This window comes from Phytophthora ramorum (assembly GCF_020800215.1).
Source record: "Phytophthora ramorum isolate Pr-102 chromosome Unknown Phyram_PR-102_s0006, whole genome shotgun sequence".
Lineage (NCBI taxonomy): Eukaryota > Oomycota > Peronosporomycetes > Peronosporales > Peronosporaceae > Phytophthora > Phytophthora ramorum.
Genome location: NW_027150652.1, coordinates 89,902 through 107,115, shown reverse-complemented (window position 1 = coordinate 107,115; position 17,214 = coordinate 89,902). Strand labels below are relative to the sequence as shown.

Sequence of the window (17,214 nt, the reverse complement as noted above, 5' to 3'; positions counted from 1 at the left end):
GCTGCCGCCCACGCTATCCCCGCGCTGTGCAGTCCACCGCACTTTTCGACTTGGCTTCTTTCCTGCAAGGCAGACCCGGGTTTGCAGCTGACCATACAGAAAGCAAGGGTATTTGTCAAAACCCGCGAACCCGTGTCCGCTCCTTTGCAGAGCTCTTTGTGGATTGGCTAATAGTGAGATGGCTACATTTGGGTGGTCTTTGATGTGTCGCTGATGCTAGAAGTTCGCGATGGGCTTGGCCAGCAGCAGCGTCTGGATGAGCTTGCGCAGCGCGTTGAGCTCCTTCTGCTCAATGAGCTCAAACTGCCGCGCAAAGAGCACGAACCGCTTGAAGCACAAGTTGAGGTGCGTCTCCGCGTGCAACGCCACGAAGTTCTGCAGGTGGTTGTGGTAAATGTGGGCGTACACGCGAAACAGTCGCTTGAGAATGTTCCCTGCGGTGCGCATGAAGCGCGGATTGCACTCGCCGCTGCTACTGCTATCGGTCGTAGTCGAGTAAACTTCCGGGAAGAGCTGCCGGTCGTCGAGCTGTCCCTCCACCCACTCGAGCAGCCGCGCCACGTAGTCGGAGGCTGGCAGCGAGATGGGCGTCACTTGCTGCACGCCGTCCGCCCACAGATACGTGTAGCAAGGCCCCGCAGACATCTGCGGACATGAGTTGTGTGTGCAGAACTCGGAGATCGTGCCGAAGAGCAGACTGATCTCATTGAAAAAGTCGATCACGTGGACCGCGATCCACTCGTCGAGCTGGCAGCCCTCGGGCAGTTGGATGCAGTCGGCGAGGTCGAGCCCGCACGCCATCGAGTTCTTGATGTAGCGGTGCAAATTCCATGTTCGGGTGCCGGAAATGTGCTTCTTGCGTGGGCAGATGCTCTGTTCCTGGTTGAGCACGTGGTTGGGCATGACGCGGGTAGCTTCTTTTGCTTGGAGCTTTTTGGGAAAAGCAGTCGAAGTCGGGTAGCGGGGCGAGGACGGCTTGTCGTTCCGGGCGGGGTCTTCGGAGTGTTTGTCGTCTGCATTGTTGTTGCTATCGCTGTCGCTATCGCTCGAGCTTTCTGCAGCTTCGATCTCGTTAGTTCGCTCCTCGCTTGCGTTGATCAGTACCAGCGCTTGCTGCTGCTGCGCCTTTTTCTCAGTTGCAACGGCTCGATACCCTCCTAAGTGCTTCTGAAGACTCGTGACTTCAGCTTGCATCCACCTGGCAATGACAGCCTGGTGTTGAAGCAAGAGCTGCTCGTAACAACCATTGTCAACGAGTGTTATACCTCTGGATACACGAAGCAACAGGCCAATTACTTTTTGCTTACCCTTTCGATGGACTGCCCAGCCAGCTCCGGTAAATCGTTTGCTAGCACGGTCGCAACGTCTGCCAACACTTCACTGTCAATTTCTTTGAATCGAGCAAGTGCGGCTTGATACTTGGCACGGTTCTGTCAAGCGAACGGCGGTAGCGTCAGCTAGGCATTTGCGTGGAACAGGCCATTTCCTAAATGAATCAAACTCACACGTCGAAGGCGGGAGGACTCGAAGCGCGAGGAGGACTGGATCTCCACTATTTTCCGATCGTAACGAAGCATGACGCTCTTGGCGCTGTTGCGGTGGTCACACCTCAGCTACGCAAGCAGAGGCAAGCGTCGGTCAATTCATCTTCCTACCGGCATAGCACAACTCACGCTCGTACCTTGAGCTGCGGGATCCCTGCCAGAATAGTCTGCAGTGGTGCAATGGCGCTCGTCCTAAACGTTGTGACATCCGCCAGGAGCTTGCGTGCTTCAGCTGTTGTTGCCTGCTGCTCGTCTCCTTCGCCGCCGTAGATGTTGTGCACACACGAGCTCAGATCGCGACTCGAGGCTACTATCTCTGCGAATGCGAAAAGTCAAGTCAACGTCAAGTGTTGTCTCTAAAAACACGCTAATCGTGCGCAACGCCGTACCGCAAATGGCGTGGCAGTGGCGCGACAGCTTGTTGATCGTGTCTTTCAGGCCGACTACGAACCACCCGCACAACCAACGTCAGACATTCTCTGCAGTTCCCTCTTTTTCAACCCAAACGCTGCACCTTCGAAGCGCTCGAGACGCTCGACCATCTCGGCGAACTCGGACCCGCCGTCGCGGTTGCCATTGCCAGCAGGATCCGCTTTCTTGGTCGCATCCAGACTGATGGACGACGCGCTGCTCTCGGAGCCGCCGCTGTGAAAAAACTTGCGCAGCATGCTGGTCTTCGGCCTGCGTCCTGCCCGCGATGAAAATAAATGGCTTGAAGCCTGCCGTAATCACTTCGCTCGCCGCGCTCGAACCCAAAAATGGCCTCGCCATTGACGGCGATCACCTCGTCGTACCCACAGGCCCCAACAGGTGAAAAGCATGGCCGCTTCAACGTGACCCCATTACTTGCATTTCGTACTTAGTGCAGTTCAGTAACGGAGGAGGGGCGTCTCGGTGTGATTACGACTTCGGTGTAAAATGCTGCCGCACCGCGTCCCCGTGGCCTCCTCTGGCAGGCTGCGCTCGCCGCCGCGCCAGCGGGTCATGTACTACGTGCTATGCTTCCTGGGCGTGGCGGCGGTTCTACAGATGCTGCGGTTCCTATACGGCAAGTGCGATACGCGCGAACACATGTCGTCGCTGCTGACCAAGACGTCTCGCATTCTCAAGCGCAACAACGTCGAGTACTGGCTGGACAAGGGCACGCTGCTGGGCGTGCACCGCGACGACGGACTCATCCCCTGGGAGTATGACGTGGACCTGGGCGTTATGAACGTCACGTGCGCCGAGATCTCGGCGCTCAAGAGCGAGTTCGAGGCAGTGGGGCTCACGGCCTACGACCGCGACGACGACATCCCGCACAAGGTCAAGCTCACGTACGACACGGAGAACCACGAGTTCTACTGGTCCGACCCACGCCTGCATGACCCATGCATCCGGGTGTACGACGCCTCGGACGTGGGCACGTGGGTGGACATCTACTGGTACGTGGAGCTCACGCATGAGCAAGTGATTGCCGACCGGGAGAACGTCTTGGTGCCGCCGGGCTACGACGAGGAAGACAGCCTCGTGTGCTGCTCGGAAGGGCTGCAGGCGCATACGGACCACATGTGTTGCGGCGGCTGCGTGCCGAGCAAGTCGCTGTTCCCGCTGCAGCAAAAGAACGTAAACGTCTACGACGGCGTCGACCCCGTGCAGGAGCAGCCAGTACCTGCTGCAGTGGCGCAGTTTCTGTCGATCCAGTACGGCAATAGCGCATTGACAAGCCGGGAGATCAAGGTAAGCAGCATATTCCTTGTTCGTGGTGCAGATTGACCGTGCTGACGTTGACACTCGACAGGGCTGGAAGGGTGTGGTGTGCGGCTTCTGGACGAGTCCGCTGCTATTTATGGTGCATCTTGCCCTGCTCAACGGCGTGCTGGTGGCGTTGGTCCTGTGCTACCGCCGCCGAAGCAACAGCAACTCCAAGCGACGGAAGCTCTAGTCCTCACGTCGTTGCCACCCAATCTCACGTCCGCAAGCAAGACACACAAGTGTGCAACATGCACAGGGATCCAATTCACCAGACCAACTGTACAGCGCAAATCGACATTGGTTTCAGCAGGGCGTGTCGCGCGCGGCGTCTCAAGGTCCTCGCGGGTCGATCATTGCACTGCATTGCATCGCGCTCTTCAGTCGCCTGCTAAGCGCCGGGTTCATCGCTTGCACGCCCCTGAGCAAGGCGCGACGGACGGCCGCCAAGCATCCACCTAATAATAGTTCGGTTCTGTCCCTCGTTCGCAGCAGATTTATTTTCACAGGTGAGCGCTATTTACATTAAAATTTACTATTGCGCGTCAACTTCATGTCACCCGATTCAGAGGGGGTATAAAATTTCGCGCCGAAACGAACCAACGATATGCTCATTTCCCGATTTGATCGCAAGAAGTCGCAGTCAACCACTTGACTGGCTTGCTGTCCTCCGCGCCGACGCCGCCGCTAGCCCCGCGCGTACACCGCAAGTACACTCGGCCCACCATGGACGACGAGTTCGCCTCGCCGCCGCGGCGCCCCAACCCCAAGCGACTGCACCGCAAGGCCGAGTCGTCTCCCGAAGTGCTGGAGCAGCAGCAGCGGCTCAAGCGCGAGATGCACCTCACGCGCGAACTCATCGACTTCGACCTGATTAAAGGGTACGTCCAGTGTCACATGCTGACATCTTTCTGCTCGTGTGGTAGTGGTGCTAACGTGCTTTGGCTGCAGGTCGGCGCTCTTCCACACAAAACCCTCGAGCCACGACCGCAAGCTCGTGCAGGAGGGACTCGGCCGCGCGCTGTTCGTGCCGTTCCACGCCAAGTTCTGGAGACAGAAACCCTGGTTTTACGAGACAGCCACGGCGCTCTACGCGCTCCACGTCGCGGCACTGTGCATCTACATGTTCCACCACAAGACCACGTCGGCGCACAACACGTTCGAGGTGTTTTTTCCGATCTGTCTACTGTTTCTGGTTGCGATCGGCTACGGACGAGTATCGAGCGTATTGCAGGCTCCAGATACTGAGCCGTCGTGCAAGATCCTGTCCCCCTCAAAGCAAACAACGGAGAGCGTCTGCAGCTCCGAGTCCGACAACTCGCACACAACGTCGGGCTTGGCCTCGGGACTCGCTGAATCTGAGAACTCGGACGGCACAGATAGCGACGAAGATAGCGGCAACTCGTCCTCTTCCAGCGACGAGTCGAACCCCAATGACGACATGTTCCCGCACAAGAGCAACTCCGCACCAACCTCTCCCAAACGCGTACGTGTGTTTCGTGGCGACTGTATCATTTGAGATGCTATGGTGAGACTGATGTGATTTGTCATTGTGCAGGTAATAAGGCAGTCAATCGCAAAACCACCAGTGTCGTTGCCGCCGCGCGTGCCCTTGCACAGTGTATTTGGTGGATTGGAGCGTGATAGTGTGGCGGATCAGTTCGCTAGAAGACGTGTCACTGTCTGCGTATGGGAAAACGGGTTCCCAGTAAAGCGCGCAATGTCAATCACCGAGCTGCGGAATACAATCCTTGCTAAGGTGAGAATACACAGTATTGCGTAGTAGATTTCTAGGACGCATGCCTCCCCCGTAGCTGTGCTGAGCTGTAGCTCACTCGTGTCGGCGTTCGTTGCCTTCGTGTAGGTGAAAGCTACACCCAGCCGAAAGTTCTACCGCAAGGTCGCAGAGGTGTCTGCAATAACGCTATCACTTGTGCCGATCGCACTGCGCTGCGCTATCAAGTGCCAGGGGTTCGATTGTCTTACCGTGACGCAAGAGCCCCTCGAAGTACTTTCATGGATATCGCGGCTCTCCAAGGAGCTCTCAGCTGATAGACTGTATGCGCACGCTGAGTCGCTTGCAACTGGAGACTCCATGATCGCGATGTCGTGTATGTTGTCGACGTACTACATGGCGTCCATTATTTTTGCAGCCCTCGCGGATGCCGAAGTCACGTACCACCGCCGATTCCTGTACGTGCTTGAAGCTCGAAACATCATGTGCGTATATTGACGTGTGTTGTTTGTGTATGCATGCTTCCGCAGATATGCCAAGTGTTTCACGGCGCTGACATCGTCTCGGCGCTCGCGTTTGGCGAACCTGCCTCACTTTCGTCTCAAGAATGTAGTGAACATCAAGGCTTGGATCTCGCTTCGAGGCGGCCGCACATGGCTGAAGCGTCAAGGCCGTCAGCGCGCGGCGGATGAGATCGTGTCCACGTCGTTCCTTATCATCCTCGTGCTGCTCGTGGTCATGGGCATGCAGGCCGTCTCGGACGGGTCTGGCTCGCTCCAGCCGGAGAGCATCTTCCACATCGAAGTTGCTATTTGGTGCATGCTGTCCTCGTACGTTGCATGGATTGCCTTCGTGGTGTTGCTCGTTCCTGTGCCTCACTAACTCTGTCGTCATTTGTGCCTATCCTCGCAGCGTGTTCATGTTGCGTTTCATGATGCTGGGCTCCAACATCAACAAGAAGTACCAGAACACGACGTTGCTGCTGACTGAGCAGGTTTGTGTTTTTTTCTCTCGACTTGCTTGTTTCCGAGCTGACCGCGTTTGGGACTCTTTGATGCCTGAATAGATGAACGTTTATCTCCGACTGCTGGCCAAGCCTCACAAGAAGGAAAAGCTGCTGGTCTCCAACAACGTGCTGAAGCTTGCTTGCAAGCTGCTGAAGGTGGGTTTTGTCGTCAGAAGGCAAAGTGGACAAGCTGCCATTTCTGTACGGAATGTCGGCGCGTTGCTGACCTTGGTTGTGCTGTGTTGTGTTGCAGGAGCTGAACTCCCCCAACAAAGTGTCAGGCTTGACCATGAACCCGCTGCTATACAACCTCACGCGCGTGGTGGTGCTCTCCGCCTTCTCGTCCACGGCGTCGGACTTTTTCGGTTTTAAGCTGAAACTCTGGAAGCTCAAGGCGTAGTCTACAGCGGCACGGATGAAGAGCAGCAGCATGAGCTGGACAGGCGGGTCGGAACGCAAGCGGACGACGTGGTGCAGCACCACATGTACGGTACATGTAGCGCTTGCCACGTGAACGTTGGTCTGCGACTCGCCTGCTTTCTGTACAACACACACACACTCCAAGTGCCCAAGAGCACTTATTACAGCCAGCCAACAGCACGTCGGCGTCGGGCGCCTTTATCTCGTCAAGACTCGAGGCAACATATCGGCGTCGACGACCGCGTGGAGGCAACGATAGATGATACAAGCAGATACATGTAATACATCCCACACATGGTTCCGGCTCCCTTTCCTTGCCATCGTTATCGGTGCCACTTGCCTGACGCGATGTGTTGCTGCAGTGGGACTCACGGAGAATTTGCTAATGCCGACGACGCGAGAAGAAGCGTGAGGTTAGACCGGCTTCCGAAAAGCGAAGACGGAAGAGGGAAGCGCTGGTTTGGTTTCTTGTGAATCTTTGCGTGTTGGTTGTAGCATTAAGTTACCTAGCTAGAATACGTGGGCCTTCCGTTGAGACCGAAGCTTAAATGATCTAGAATGGGGGCGTCGGGAACTCGCGCGACGTGCGGAGCAGCAGCGACTCGAGCTTGCTCGGCTTGGTGGGGCAGATGGGTGTACGATCCACCTCGGCATCTGCGATTCCCATGACCTGCGGCTGCTCGGCGAACGACACGCGCGTGGGCGTGCGCTTGGGCTTGGACTGCACGGACGGCTTCTGCAGCGTGTGCACCATGGCGTGATCCACTTTAAGGCGCTGATACTTGAGCGTGAAGCGCTTCATGTACGAGTCGGCGGCCAGGAGGAAGGGCAGCGCCTGCTCGGGCTTGTTCTCGTGCCAGAGCTGGGCGCCGCGGTCGCGCGCGATGGACATGGCGCGCCACAGCACCGAGATGTCGCGGCTGGAGGCTTCGAAGCCGCTGAGCAGCGGGAACTCGCTCACGGCGGACGGGCTGGCGGGCGGCGAGCTCACGGTCTCCTGCGCCTGGATGAGCGCCATGGTCCACATCTGCTCGGCCTCCATGTGCAGCGTCTCGCCGCGCTCGGTCTGCTCCAGCAGCTGCGCCATGCGGTTGCGCGCGAGCTCCAGGAAGCGCACGCACGTGTGCTGCTCGTACACGCCCATCTCCTTGAGGATGGCGAGCTCCTTGGCGATGGCGAAGAGGTTGCGCTCCATGACGACGCTGTTCATGTCCGAGGCCCAGGCCTCCACGAGGATCATCTTGAGCTTGAGCTGCAGCGAGAGGCCCATGAGGCTGCGGCGCAACAGCTCCTCGCTCCCGTGCTTGGCGGCCTGTGTGGGGATGGCGGCCATGGCGCGCGGGGACATGCTCAGCGGCATGGCCAGGATCTTGCTCGAGTCCACGGGCTCGATGCTGCGGCGCCGCTTCTTGCTGGGGGCGGTGGCGTCGGCGACGGGCAGCACGGTCATCATGTTACGGGGACGTGTCGGGGACTGCTTCACTACGGGCAGGACGCCCAGCGCTCTACTCGACCGTTAAGAAATGAGTGAGGCGCTGCAGCAGGAGCGTGGATTTTTGGACCAGCCAGTCATACAGCAGACAGCCAGTGTCCGGGTAACGGCCAGAGCCGAGGCGCCGCTTGATACCGCCCACTGTCACTGGTGGATTCAGAGAGCAGGTTTCGGGCCGCCGCTTACGCTCGAGCCTCGCGTCCGGCTCCCTTGCCCTACCTGCTGCCAACAGCGGCGGGTGCACCATGCACTGCGGGGCAATGCACCGGACGATCCAGACATTAACCTCGCCCTGGGTTTTGGTAACGAGCTCCAGTCCGTGGCTGCGCTGTCGGCCTCGCGGCGTAAACCGCAAGCGCGACTATCGCGGAATCAAGCTGGCGTGGGCCAGAACGTTCCGTCCCACAAGTCGCAGGCACTGCCTTGTAGAGGTGCACTATCTATCCAATTGCATCAGCATCGCCCGCGCGATCGCACTGGAAATGACGGGGCATTCTCTCTGGGAGGAGTGTGCCCAACTGATAGAGGCGGTACCTTTATCGATTGACTCACTTGCCGACACCATAGACTCGCGCTGGCCCACCGATACGCTGGGGTGCGCGAGCATTTTCTCATGGGGAAGCGCCAAGTGTCATCGCCGCTACAGGCCAGCCAGCCGCTCTTCTCCGAACAGAGGGCTGTAGCTCTCTGCTGACGAGATGCCTTCTGCTAGGTGATCGTGCTTCAACGTGAACCTTCCACTAGGTGCTCTCTCGACATATAATACGTGCTGAAGAATATCAACACCACGCAGACCTATTCGTTGGGCCCAAGTTGCCACGCTTGATTCAAGGAATCGAGCAGGCCAGGATGTGGCGGCAACAGCAAGCTGACACCTCCGTCGACGATATCAGATCGGCCCCGTCGCCAAGTTGCACTCGTCGCCGACGAGTCGTGATCGGATCGGCCACTGCAGTCAGCGCTGCAGCGTAGGCGCCCCGACGCGAGAGTGTCCGCGTCGAGTTACACACAAAGCGGCGCTGGAGTCCAGTCTGGATGCCACCGACCCGGCAGACTCGGCTGCGGACAGATCGGTGCTAGTGAGGCATTAGCTCACGAGCGGCATTCGCCAACCATCGATTCGGTCCCGCCGCACCGGATGTGACTGAGCCGGGAAAACCTGGCCTCGAGAGACGGCGGGAGCGCAGGTATCGCAAGCGGCTGACTTGCTTTGCGGCGTCGCCGAAGGCGCGAATATAAACACCAGCCGCTGCGGGCGCGAATCAAGTGACCGCGCGACTCGACTCGAGTCCGGTCGCACCTTTTCTATCGAGGAGCTCCAGATTCGTGCCCTGCAAAGCTGCAAAGCCTCTGCATGATAAAGAGTCTGTGTACATGTATCAACGTGACCCAACAGCGCAATGACACATTGCGCAAATGAGCTCTGCGTGCATCGGCAATACTGTACGTACCAACTTGGCATTTGGCATTGCACCGCCACGGCAGTCCGGCTTTCGGCGACGCCCATCGGCGCGCGCTATCCTGAAGTGGCTTCTTTCGCTCCGACTAAAATGTACGGTACGCACTGTATGTTGAAGCGCGAGCAAATGGATACGTTTCGATCGCAACCACGCGATCGTCACGACTCGTGAGTCACGAGCTCAGTTGACAGGCTTCTGCGGCGTTAAAGCGCTAAGGCTAAGGTGATCGCAGTACATGTACTGCAGTCCTGAGCCACCGCCTCCATCGCTGAGGCACGGGTTGACGTGGGTACACTGGCGAGTCGACCTCCTAAACGATTGGACCTCAACTTCATGGTCAACTCAACGCAAATGTTATTCAGTGCGGTGCCATGCCTCAACATCGGTGCCACCTTCGGGGATCCGTCGACCTTCTCAGGTAAACTCACGGTACGGTATTGCCGCGAAATCAGCCCAACCATTGCTCCAGACGACTCAAGAAGCTATCCATGTAGAATCCATCACTCTAGGATATCTTGTCATCAAACTGCGCGAGTTGAACGGGTATCAAGCCGCATTTACGCTTGTTGAATGGAAGAATATTAATTTCACGTGTGTACATGTAGCGGATACTTTTCACGTGTGATTGTGTTTCGACTTGTTTTCACGTGAATCACATGTGGAGGTTGAAATTCAAGTGTGGGAAAATGTGGGCTTGCTGAAATTCAAGTTGTGAAATGGATTGTAGGTACACACCGTAGATCATTGCCGCCGCAATTCTCACAGTCAACTACGATGGCTGGTACTTTGAGCGGTATGTGCAGTTGATGACTGTGTTTGCATTCGGCAGCATGAAGGAAATTATGATTTACTAGCAGCCCAGAATGCTGTGTGCATTACGCTGCAACCCCCACCCTTGTTGAACTGAGCGCTCCGATACAGTACCCTCAAGTACAGTTCCTGGCCGGAGGAATCACCTGAGGAACCTGAGGACCGCATGTCCGGACATCTATTTTGCTTGTCTGAATCGCACCACACGTTTTCACCTCTCATTGCCTTTTTACATGCATGGCGACAATTCTACAATCCAACATCCAACAAGGCTTGTTACAAGGAACTTGTCTATGGGGTTAAAACATGTACCTCATGCGCTGGCAAGAAACTTGTATAGCGTGTCTTGATTCAAGACTCTTGAATCTAGTTGCCGAATCTGCAGCACTCAGTGGCTGGACATGTCGATATTCTCACCATACTCCATCAAATTGAGAAGGTGGTAAACCATACAACGTAGAAATGATATAAATCTGAGCAATAGTCTCGCCATTGTCACCGTTGTACATCTCGTTGGCAACTCGCCAGTGTACCCACGTCAACCCGTGCCTCAGCGATGGAGGCGGTGGCTCAGGACTGCAGTACATGTACTGCGATCACCTTAGCCTTAGCGCTTTAACGCCGCAGAAGCCTGTCAACTGAGCTCGTGACTCACGAGTCGTGACGATCGCGTGGTTGCGATCGAAACGTATCCATTTGCTCGCGCTTCAACATACAGTGCGTACCGTACATTTTAGTCGGAGCGAAAGAAGCCACTTCAGGATAGCGCGCGCCGATGGGCGTCGCCGAAAGCCGGACTGCCGTGGCGGTGCAATGCCAAATGCCAAGTTGGTACGTACAGTATTGCCGATGCACGCAGAGCTCATTTGCGCAATGTGTCATTGCGCTGTTGGGTCACGTTGATACATGTACACAGACTCTTTATCATGCAGAGGCTTTGCAGCTTTGCAGGGCACGAATCTGGAGCTCCTCGATAGAAAAGGTGCGACCGGACTCGAGTCGAGTCGCGCGGTCACTTGATTCGCGCCCGCAGCGGCTGGTGTTTATATTCGCGCCTTCGGCGACGCCGCAAAGCAAGTCAGCCGCTTGCGATACCTGCGCTCCCGCCGTCTCTCGAGGCCAGGTTTTCCCGGCTCAGTCACATCCGGTGCGGCGGGACCGAATCGATGGTTGGCGAATGCCGCTCGTGAGCTAATGCCTCACTAGCACCGATCTGTCCGCAGCCGAGTCTGCCGGGTCGGTGGCATCCAGACTGGACTCCAGCGCCGCTTTGTGTGTAACTTGACGCGGACACTCTCGCGTCGGGGCGCCTACGCTGCAGCGCTGACTGCAGTGGCCGATCCGATCACGAGAAGATTCTGGTAGATGGTACGTGTACCATGTTGAAGTGGTTGAAGTCCTAAAATGGCTGCACTCGTCGTGGCTGCACTCCTCGTGAAATTATAGCGATAAATAAAAATAAAAACTGTTCCGCATCCCCGCCGCATTGCAGGTGGGGTGGTGCTGATGCTGCAGAAGGACGTGGTTGTGACTGACGCCATGGAGCCCGAGGACGCAGAGTGCTCAGTTGTGAGGGACAAGAGCGATGCCGCTGACCGCGAGACTCTGGTACCGTCCCCTCCAGATGGAGAGGAGGCAAAGACCGAGGAGATGGAAATCAAGGCGCTGGCTGTGGCCTTCCCCATGGCGCCCATCGATCGCTATGGGTTTCTGGTGACAGACAAGTAAGTACCAAATCGTCAATTGGACCGGCAGTCGCGCCTCACGCTATTCGCTCTTGCTGCAGACGCTATAACGGAGGCCACACTGCCACCAACACGTACAAACATGCTGTGTGGCTTGAGAACCGGCGTACGCAAAAGTGGGTCAAAATGATCGGCAAGCAGCTGGAAGACTGGGAGGTCTGTCAGCTGCGGCATGCCGCCACCCTCAAGAAGCGTATCCGCAAGGGCATTCCAGAAGCTTTGCGTGGCCGCGTGTGGAGCCACCTGGCCGGATCAACGCAAATGCTGCTGAACAACCCAGGCGCGTATCACCAATTGCTGCAAACGGCTCAGGTGCCCTGTGAAGAAACGATCGCACGTGATATCGGACGCACGTTTCCGCGACACTCGCTGTTTCGCGATCGCTCCTCGCTGGGCCAGTGCGCGCTCATGAATGTGCTCAAGGCGTACTCGCTGCATGACCCGGAGGTGGGCTACTGCCAGGGCATGGGCTTCCTCTCGGCCATGTTTCTTTGCTACATGCCCGAACAACAGGCATTTTGGCTGCTTGTGGCATGCCTGAACCACAAGCGATATGGTCTGGCAGACCTCTATCGTCCGCGTATGCCGAAGGTGCCCGAGGTGACCTTCGTTTTCCAGGCACTCCTCAAGCAGCTCATGCCACAACTTTCGGCTCACCTCGAGAACGAAGGACTGCACCCGACAATGTACCTGACGCAGTGGTTCCTCACGCTTTTCACTTACAACTTTCCTTTCGAGTTCGTCACTCGAGTATGGGACTCCTTCCTCCACGAGGGCTGGAAGGTTATCTATCGCGTCGCTCTGGCGCTGCTCAAGATCTCCCAGAGTAAGTATTCCTCAAGGTATGGTGAAATTCTGCACGCATATCATGCTAACGTACTGTTCACATGCTAACGTAGAGACCCTGCTAAGCTCCAAGTTTGAAGCTATCATGGAGTACTTCCGGGATCTGCCCAATAAGGTGCGTGCACTTGTTGCAAGCTCACATATTTGCGAGCTACTGGGGTGTTGACATCAGGCTGCGTGGCTTCAGGTGGACACCGATGAAGTACTGACCGCAGCATTTCGGTTGCCGATAAAACGATCGCAGATTGCCCACTTCCTCGAGGAGTACCAAAGCTCTTCTGCTGCTTCATGATCAACTACCGTAGCGAAGTCGTGAATGAATTAGCCTCTACGAACTCGGCGACGGAATTGTAGGACCCAGCTATATAGATTATTACAGCGAGTTCGCGCAAGTCACCCAGTCTGCAAACTCGCTACTGGCAGCCAGGGGAGAAAATACCTTGCGGGACTCGCTGGGTATACGAAATACACATCTAGTCACCTAGTCTTAGTCTTGCTTGACCGCACTTGCTGCCGTCGTGGCTGACGAGCTCGTGGCAAAGTGCTTCTTGAGTCTGGGCAGCACAAGTCCACCCACAACTGCCGCCACTATAAGCTGCACCGTGGTGGCCGTGTCGATGATGTCTCCACGAGACCGCAGCTCGCGCAGGATGAGGCCGGCCTTGCAGCTCAGGAAGTTGTACGGGATGAGGCCGATGAGCGGGCCCAACGCGAACTGGCTCAGCGGGATGGCCATGTGCGGCGACGCCATGTTGATAAACCAGTTGGGCGTGAACGGGAACACGCGCAGGAAGACCATGTACAGCGCCATCTCATCGCGGTGGGCGTCCAACATGGAGCGCAGAGTGGCCAACTTGCGCGGGAACAGGTGAGTAACCACGCGGCGGCCGAAGTGACGCGACAGCAGGAACATGAAGACGGAGCCGAGCGTGTTGTAGGCCAAGCAAAGCGGGAAGCCCAGCGTCACGCCGAACAACGCGCCGCCCAGCAGGTTGAAGAACACGGTGCCCGGGATGGCAAACGTCTGCAGGTACAGGTAGCAGCCCATGTGCGCGAGCAGCAGTGACCCCGGCTGGCGCTCCGAGAAGCTCTGCAGCGTCTCGCCCAGCTGCTGCGCGGCCTCCAGCGACGTTGGCAGGCGCAGCGCAGCCCACTCGGCGTCCGTGAGCGCCGACACAACGAGCGAGTGCAGCGTCACGCCCAGCAGCGCCGTGCTGGCCAGGAAGATCACCCCCACGAGCTGCACATCGCGGCGCCAGTCCTGAGATGGAGCGGGGGGCAACAGCGACTGCTTCTCGGTCTCGCTGGCGATGGCGCCGTCATCCGCGGCGGCGGCGAACGGCGAGGAGCTCTCCGGGGCGTGAGGGGCCATGACTGTGGCTTCTTCTCCGTCTGACCTTTTCGGGAGTGACGGCTATTCTTGCCCGTCTGCTTTTTTCTTTTAAACGCGCTTTTTATACAAATCCTGTGTGTATTCGCTGATGCCAACGACAACATGCCATGTTGGTTCATTACAGCGGGGCTGTCTCCATTGCTGCACGCAACAGGCTGTGGAGCGCGGAAGAGCAACCCCGTGCTATTGTTGGTTGTTCTGCTGGGACTGTTGGCAGCAGCGCTGGCAAAGTTTGTTGCTGAATACTTCAGCTCAAGTGCATATGCATAGGATAATAGAGAAAACTTGATCTCTACAGAACACTTTTTCTCCCACGTGCATCCGCCAGCGCGAAGCCGTCCTGTACTCACAAAGAGCTCACTGTAAGTTTGAACGCTACGACGAATGGTGCAAGACCTTTTAAGATTTTAAAAGCACAACGGCACAGCAAATGGAGCTTTGCTGTCAATATGGTCGAGACCAATCGCGAGCAGGAAAGCAAGCAAAGACTCCTTCGTCGAGAAAACTGATACTCCAGCGACGTTGGTGCAGCCTGCTTGGCACGAACGAAACTTTGCTCGCTTGCAGCGCTGGAGGCGTTGTTGCGTTGTAGCGTTAAAACATTTACCTGGTACTGTAACCATCCTCTTACGTACGGATGTTTTATCTCCATCAAAAACCAGCGGTCGTCAAGTGCCCACTCTCGACCTTCCAGCAGTGATGGCATTCGTGGCGACAGCTCGTCTCGCGGCCCGTGCGCGCGTGTCTACGTGTGTACGTGCGTCTCCTCTGTTGGCCAATGCGCTCTCCCCGCAGCAGCAGTGGACGCGCTCGCCGTGCGCCGTTACGGCCCCGTTCCTGTCCGGCAGCGGCGTGGGCGGCTCTGTGCGCACGAAGGTGAGCGAGCGCGCCCAGCGCCGCAAGAACCTGCGCAAGATGAAGAGTCAGAAGGGTGCCAAGGTGCCGATGCTCAAGGACACGCTGCGCAAGCTGTACATGCGCACACACCCGGACCTGTTCGGCCGGTACCCGAAGCAGCAGCGCGCGAACGAGGAGTCGTACAAGGAGCTGCTGGGCATCTTGGACGCGATCGAGAAGCACAACGAGTTCCCTCCGGCAAAGACGCTGGTGTTGCCGTTCTTCCTCAAGACGCCGGTGGAGGGCGAGTTCAAGGAGGTGGATCTGCAGCTGCGCACGACGGGCGGCGCGTGCAACACGCTGGTGGAGGAAGCACTGGGCCGGTTCTTCGACGAGTGCGGCCTGCCGCAGGCGTTCCAGTGGGGCGAGGGCAGCTGGGGCAAGGCGGTGGGCAAGGACGCGGTGGAGAACTCGAACCTGGGCTTCGACAAGGAGGAGGAGGCTCGTGACAAGGCTCGCAAGGAGGCGGAGGCGGCGGCCAAGCGCGAGGAGCAGCTGCGTATGTCCGCTCCGGCCTACAATCCGGTGGACCGAAAGGCGGCGGACGATCACTCGATTGAGACGGTGCTGAACGAGCTGGACGACACGTTGCAGCTTATCGCAGCGATGCCGTTCCTTGATGGCGAGGATGAACAGCAACGTGCGATTAAGGTCCACTTCGAGCAGGGAACGGGACTGGACGACCTTGACGCTCAGGGCTACACGGTCAAGGCGGGTGCGATCCAAATGTGGCAGGGCGAGCGCGACCTGAACGCGCTGATCAAGGGTGTGGACGCCGACTCGGCGATTATCCTGCAGCGGATTTATATGCACACGCTAGAGATCGAAAAGCAGCTAAAAGAGTTTATCTCCAAGGGGGAAGTGGATGACGATGATGAGGATGCTGATGCGCAGAGCAAGTAGAACCTATAGAGACCTGACCAGAGCAGATCACCAATGCATGTTGCTTTCCACGCCGTCGTGTATCTTGCTTATTTTCGCAACTTGGAGTCTTCTATTTCGAGGCTGATCATGCAGCAAGCTGACCAGCGACGTCAAATGCTATCTCGTTGAGGTAGCCATGGCGCTAAGAAGTGCTTCCAAGAAGAGAAACCTCACGTTCAGAAGTGCTGGGTCGAAGCACGCCCCTGGCGTTGGTACACTGCTGCACAAGAGAGGGCAAGACCTGAATCGCTTCAGCAAAAGTATCAACAGTGTACATCCAGTTACGCCTACCGTCGACACACCGAGGTCTTCTTCAACAGGCAGCGAACGTATTCAAGCAGTGAACATCTCGAGAGTTGCCTCTGCAACCAGCTCGCGTAGCTACGTGGTCAAAGTCCGGGTATTGCACGGCATCGACTTGCACATTCCGAACACGAAAGCGGTTTGCCAACATGCTGTTCGTCCTGTGGTGAATATCACGGTCAATGGCAGTCCAATGCAGTCTTGCACAGCAACTCAGCATGCTCGAAATCACTCCATCTGGAAGAAACATGACCTGAAATTTCAGGTCCACGGTGTGCACCAAGACCCATCGCAATCCGATAGTGGTGGTGAAGTTCCTTCCTTTATTATCTCGATGCACGTATCCCTATCTCGCACCACTTGCTCGTGTTCGGCCAAACCAAACGAAAAGCTGCCAGGTTCGGTCGTAATAGGAGAAGTTGGAGAGCTCCAGTTCCCCGCAAAAGAAAGCGAAGACTATGAGATCTCGCGATTCTTCCCGGTCATCAGACGGCAGCTTGGTAGCTCTCAATTCGCATGTGTATTGCTCCCGGCAGGAAAATCAAGCTTCGGGTTCTCGTGGAAGTTGAAAAACCTGCTCCTGAACCTGTTGTAGCCCAACCCTCGGCTATCAAACGGCCCCCATTTGCCTTGCCCCCAACTTTGGAGAAGCGCTCCAATTGAAACGCAAACAACTAAAACTACCGTTGTACCAGAAGACGATTCTCAAAAAATGAGCAACCAGGACGCGTCCCATATCGATTCCAGTGCCCCCACAGAAGAACTGCTGAAGGAAATCTCCGTCGAGACGGCTCCTGATCAGATTGACACAGCCGATTTAAGAGTTGAAAGTCGAGTCGGAGAAGGCATCCACTCTTGCGTGAGTCTTGGTGTCTTACGTCGAGGCAACAAGGATAACACCCGCTCGT

General features: G+C 56.8%; 7 protein-coding genes across 7 annotated transcripts; 4 read left to right on the top strand and 3 right to left on the bottom strand.

The window, feature by feature from the left end:
- Positions 1-216: 216 nt before the first annotated feature.
- On the bottom strand, positions 217-2,212 carry KRP23_6856 (MOB kinase activator-like 1B; the record flags this gene model as incomplete). The annotated part of the gene is made up of 6 exons (XM_067892098.1): positions 217-1,230; positions 1,308-1,430; positions 1,506-1,613; positions 1,682-1,860; positions 1,934-1,987; positions 2,059-2,212. 6 exons carry the CDS (start codon positions 2,210-2,212, stop codon positions 217-219), a joined length of 1,632 nt encoding a protein of 543 aa, XP_067744010.1.
- A 250-nt stretch (positions 2,213-2,462) lies between these two features.
- On the top strand, positions 2,463-3,468 carry KRP23_6855 (uncharacterized protein; the record flags this gene model as incomplete). Its single annotated transcript, XM_067892097.1, has 2 exons — positions 2,463-3,263; positions 3,325-3,468. The coding sequence occupies 2 exons, from the start codon at positions 2,463-2,465 to the stop codon at positions 3,466-3,468; spliced, it is 945 nt and encodes a 314-aa protein (XP_067744009.1).
- A 533-nt stretch (positions 3,469-4,001) lies between these two features.
- Positions 4,002-6,416, top strand: KRP23_6854 (Protein PHTF2; the record flags this gene model as incomplete). The annotated part of the gene is made up of 8 exons (XM_067892096.1): positions 4,002-4,156; positions 4,227-4,761; positions 4,834-5,034; positions 5,140-5,468; positions 5,541-5,840; positions 5,923-6,004; positions 6,077-6,172; positions 6,270-6,416. 8 exons carry the CDS (start codon positions 4,002-4,004, stop codon positions 6,414-6,416), a joined length of 1,845 nt encoding a protein of 614 aa, XP_067744008.1.
- A 573-nt stretch (positions 6,417-6,989) lies between these two features.
- Positions 6,990-7,889, bottom strand: KRP23_6853 (uncharacterized protein; the record flags this gene model as incomplete). Its single annotated transcript, XM_067892095.1, has 1 exon — positions 6,990-7,889. One exon carries the CDS (start codon positions 7,887-7,889, stop codon positions 6,990-6,992), a length of 900 nt encoding a protein of 299 aa, XP_067744007.1.
- Positions 7,890-11,704: 3,815 nt separating this feature from the next.
- Positions 11,705-13,081, top strand: KRP23_6852 (EVI5-like protein; the record flags this gene model as incomplete). Its single annotated transcript, XM_067892093.1, has 4 exons — positions 11,705-11,922; positions 11,985-12,769; positions 12,843-12,904; positions 12,977-13,081. 4 exons carry the CDS (start codon positions 11,705-11,707, stop codon positions 13,079-13,081), a joined length of 1,170 nt encoding a protein of 389 aa, XP_067744006.1.
- A 195-nt stretch (positions 13,082-13,276) lies between these two features.
- Positions 13,277-14,161, bottom strand: KRP23_6851 (Transmembrane protein 41-like protein; the record flags this gene model as incomplete). Its single annotated transcript, XM_067892092.1, has 1 exon — positions 13,277-14,161. One exon carries the CDS (start codon positions 14,159-14,161, stop codon positions 13,277-13,279), a length of 885 nt encoding a protein of 294 aa, XP_067744005.1.
- Positions 14,162-14,881: 720 nt separating this feature from the next.
- Positions 14,882-15,982, top strand: KRP23_6850 (uncharacterized protein; the record flags this gene model as incomplete). The annotated part of the gene is made up of 1 exon (XM_067892091.1): positions 14,882-15,982. The coding sequence occupies one exon, from the start codon at positions 14,882-14,884 to the stop codon at positions 15,980-15,982; it is 1,101 nt and encodes a 366-aa protein (XP_067744004.1).
- Between the last annotated feature and the right edge of the window lie 1,232 nt (positions 15,983-17,214).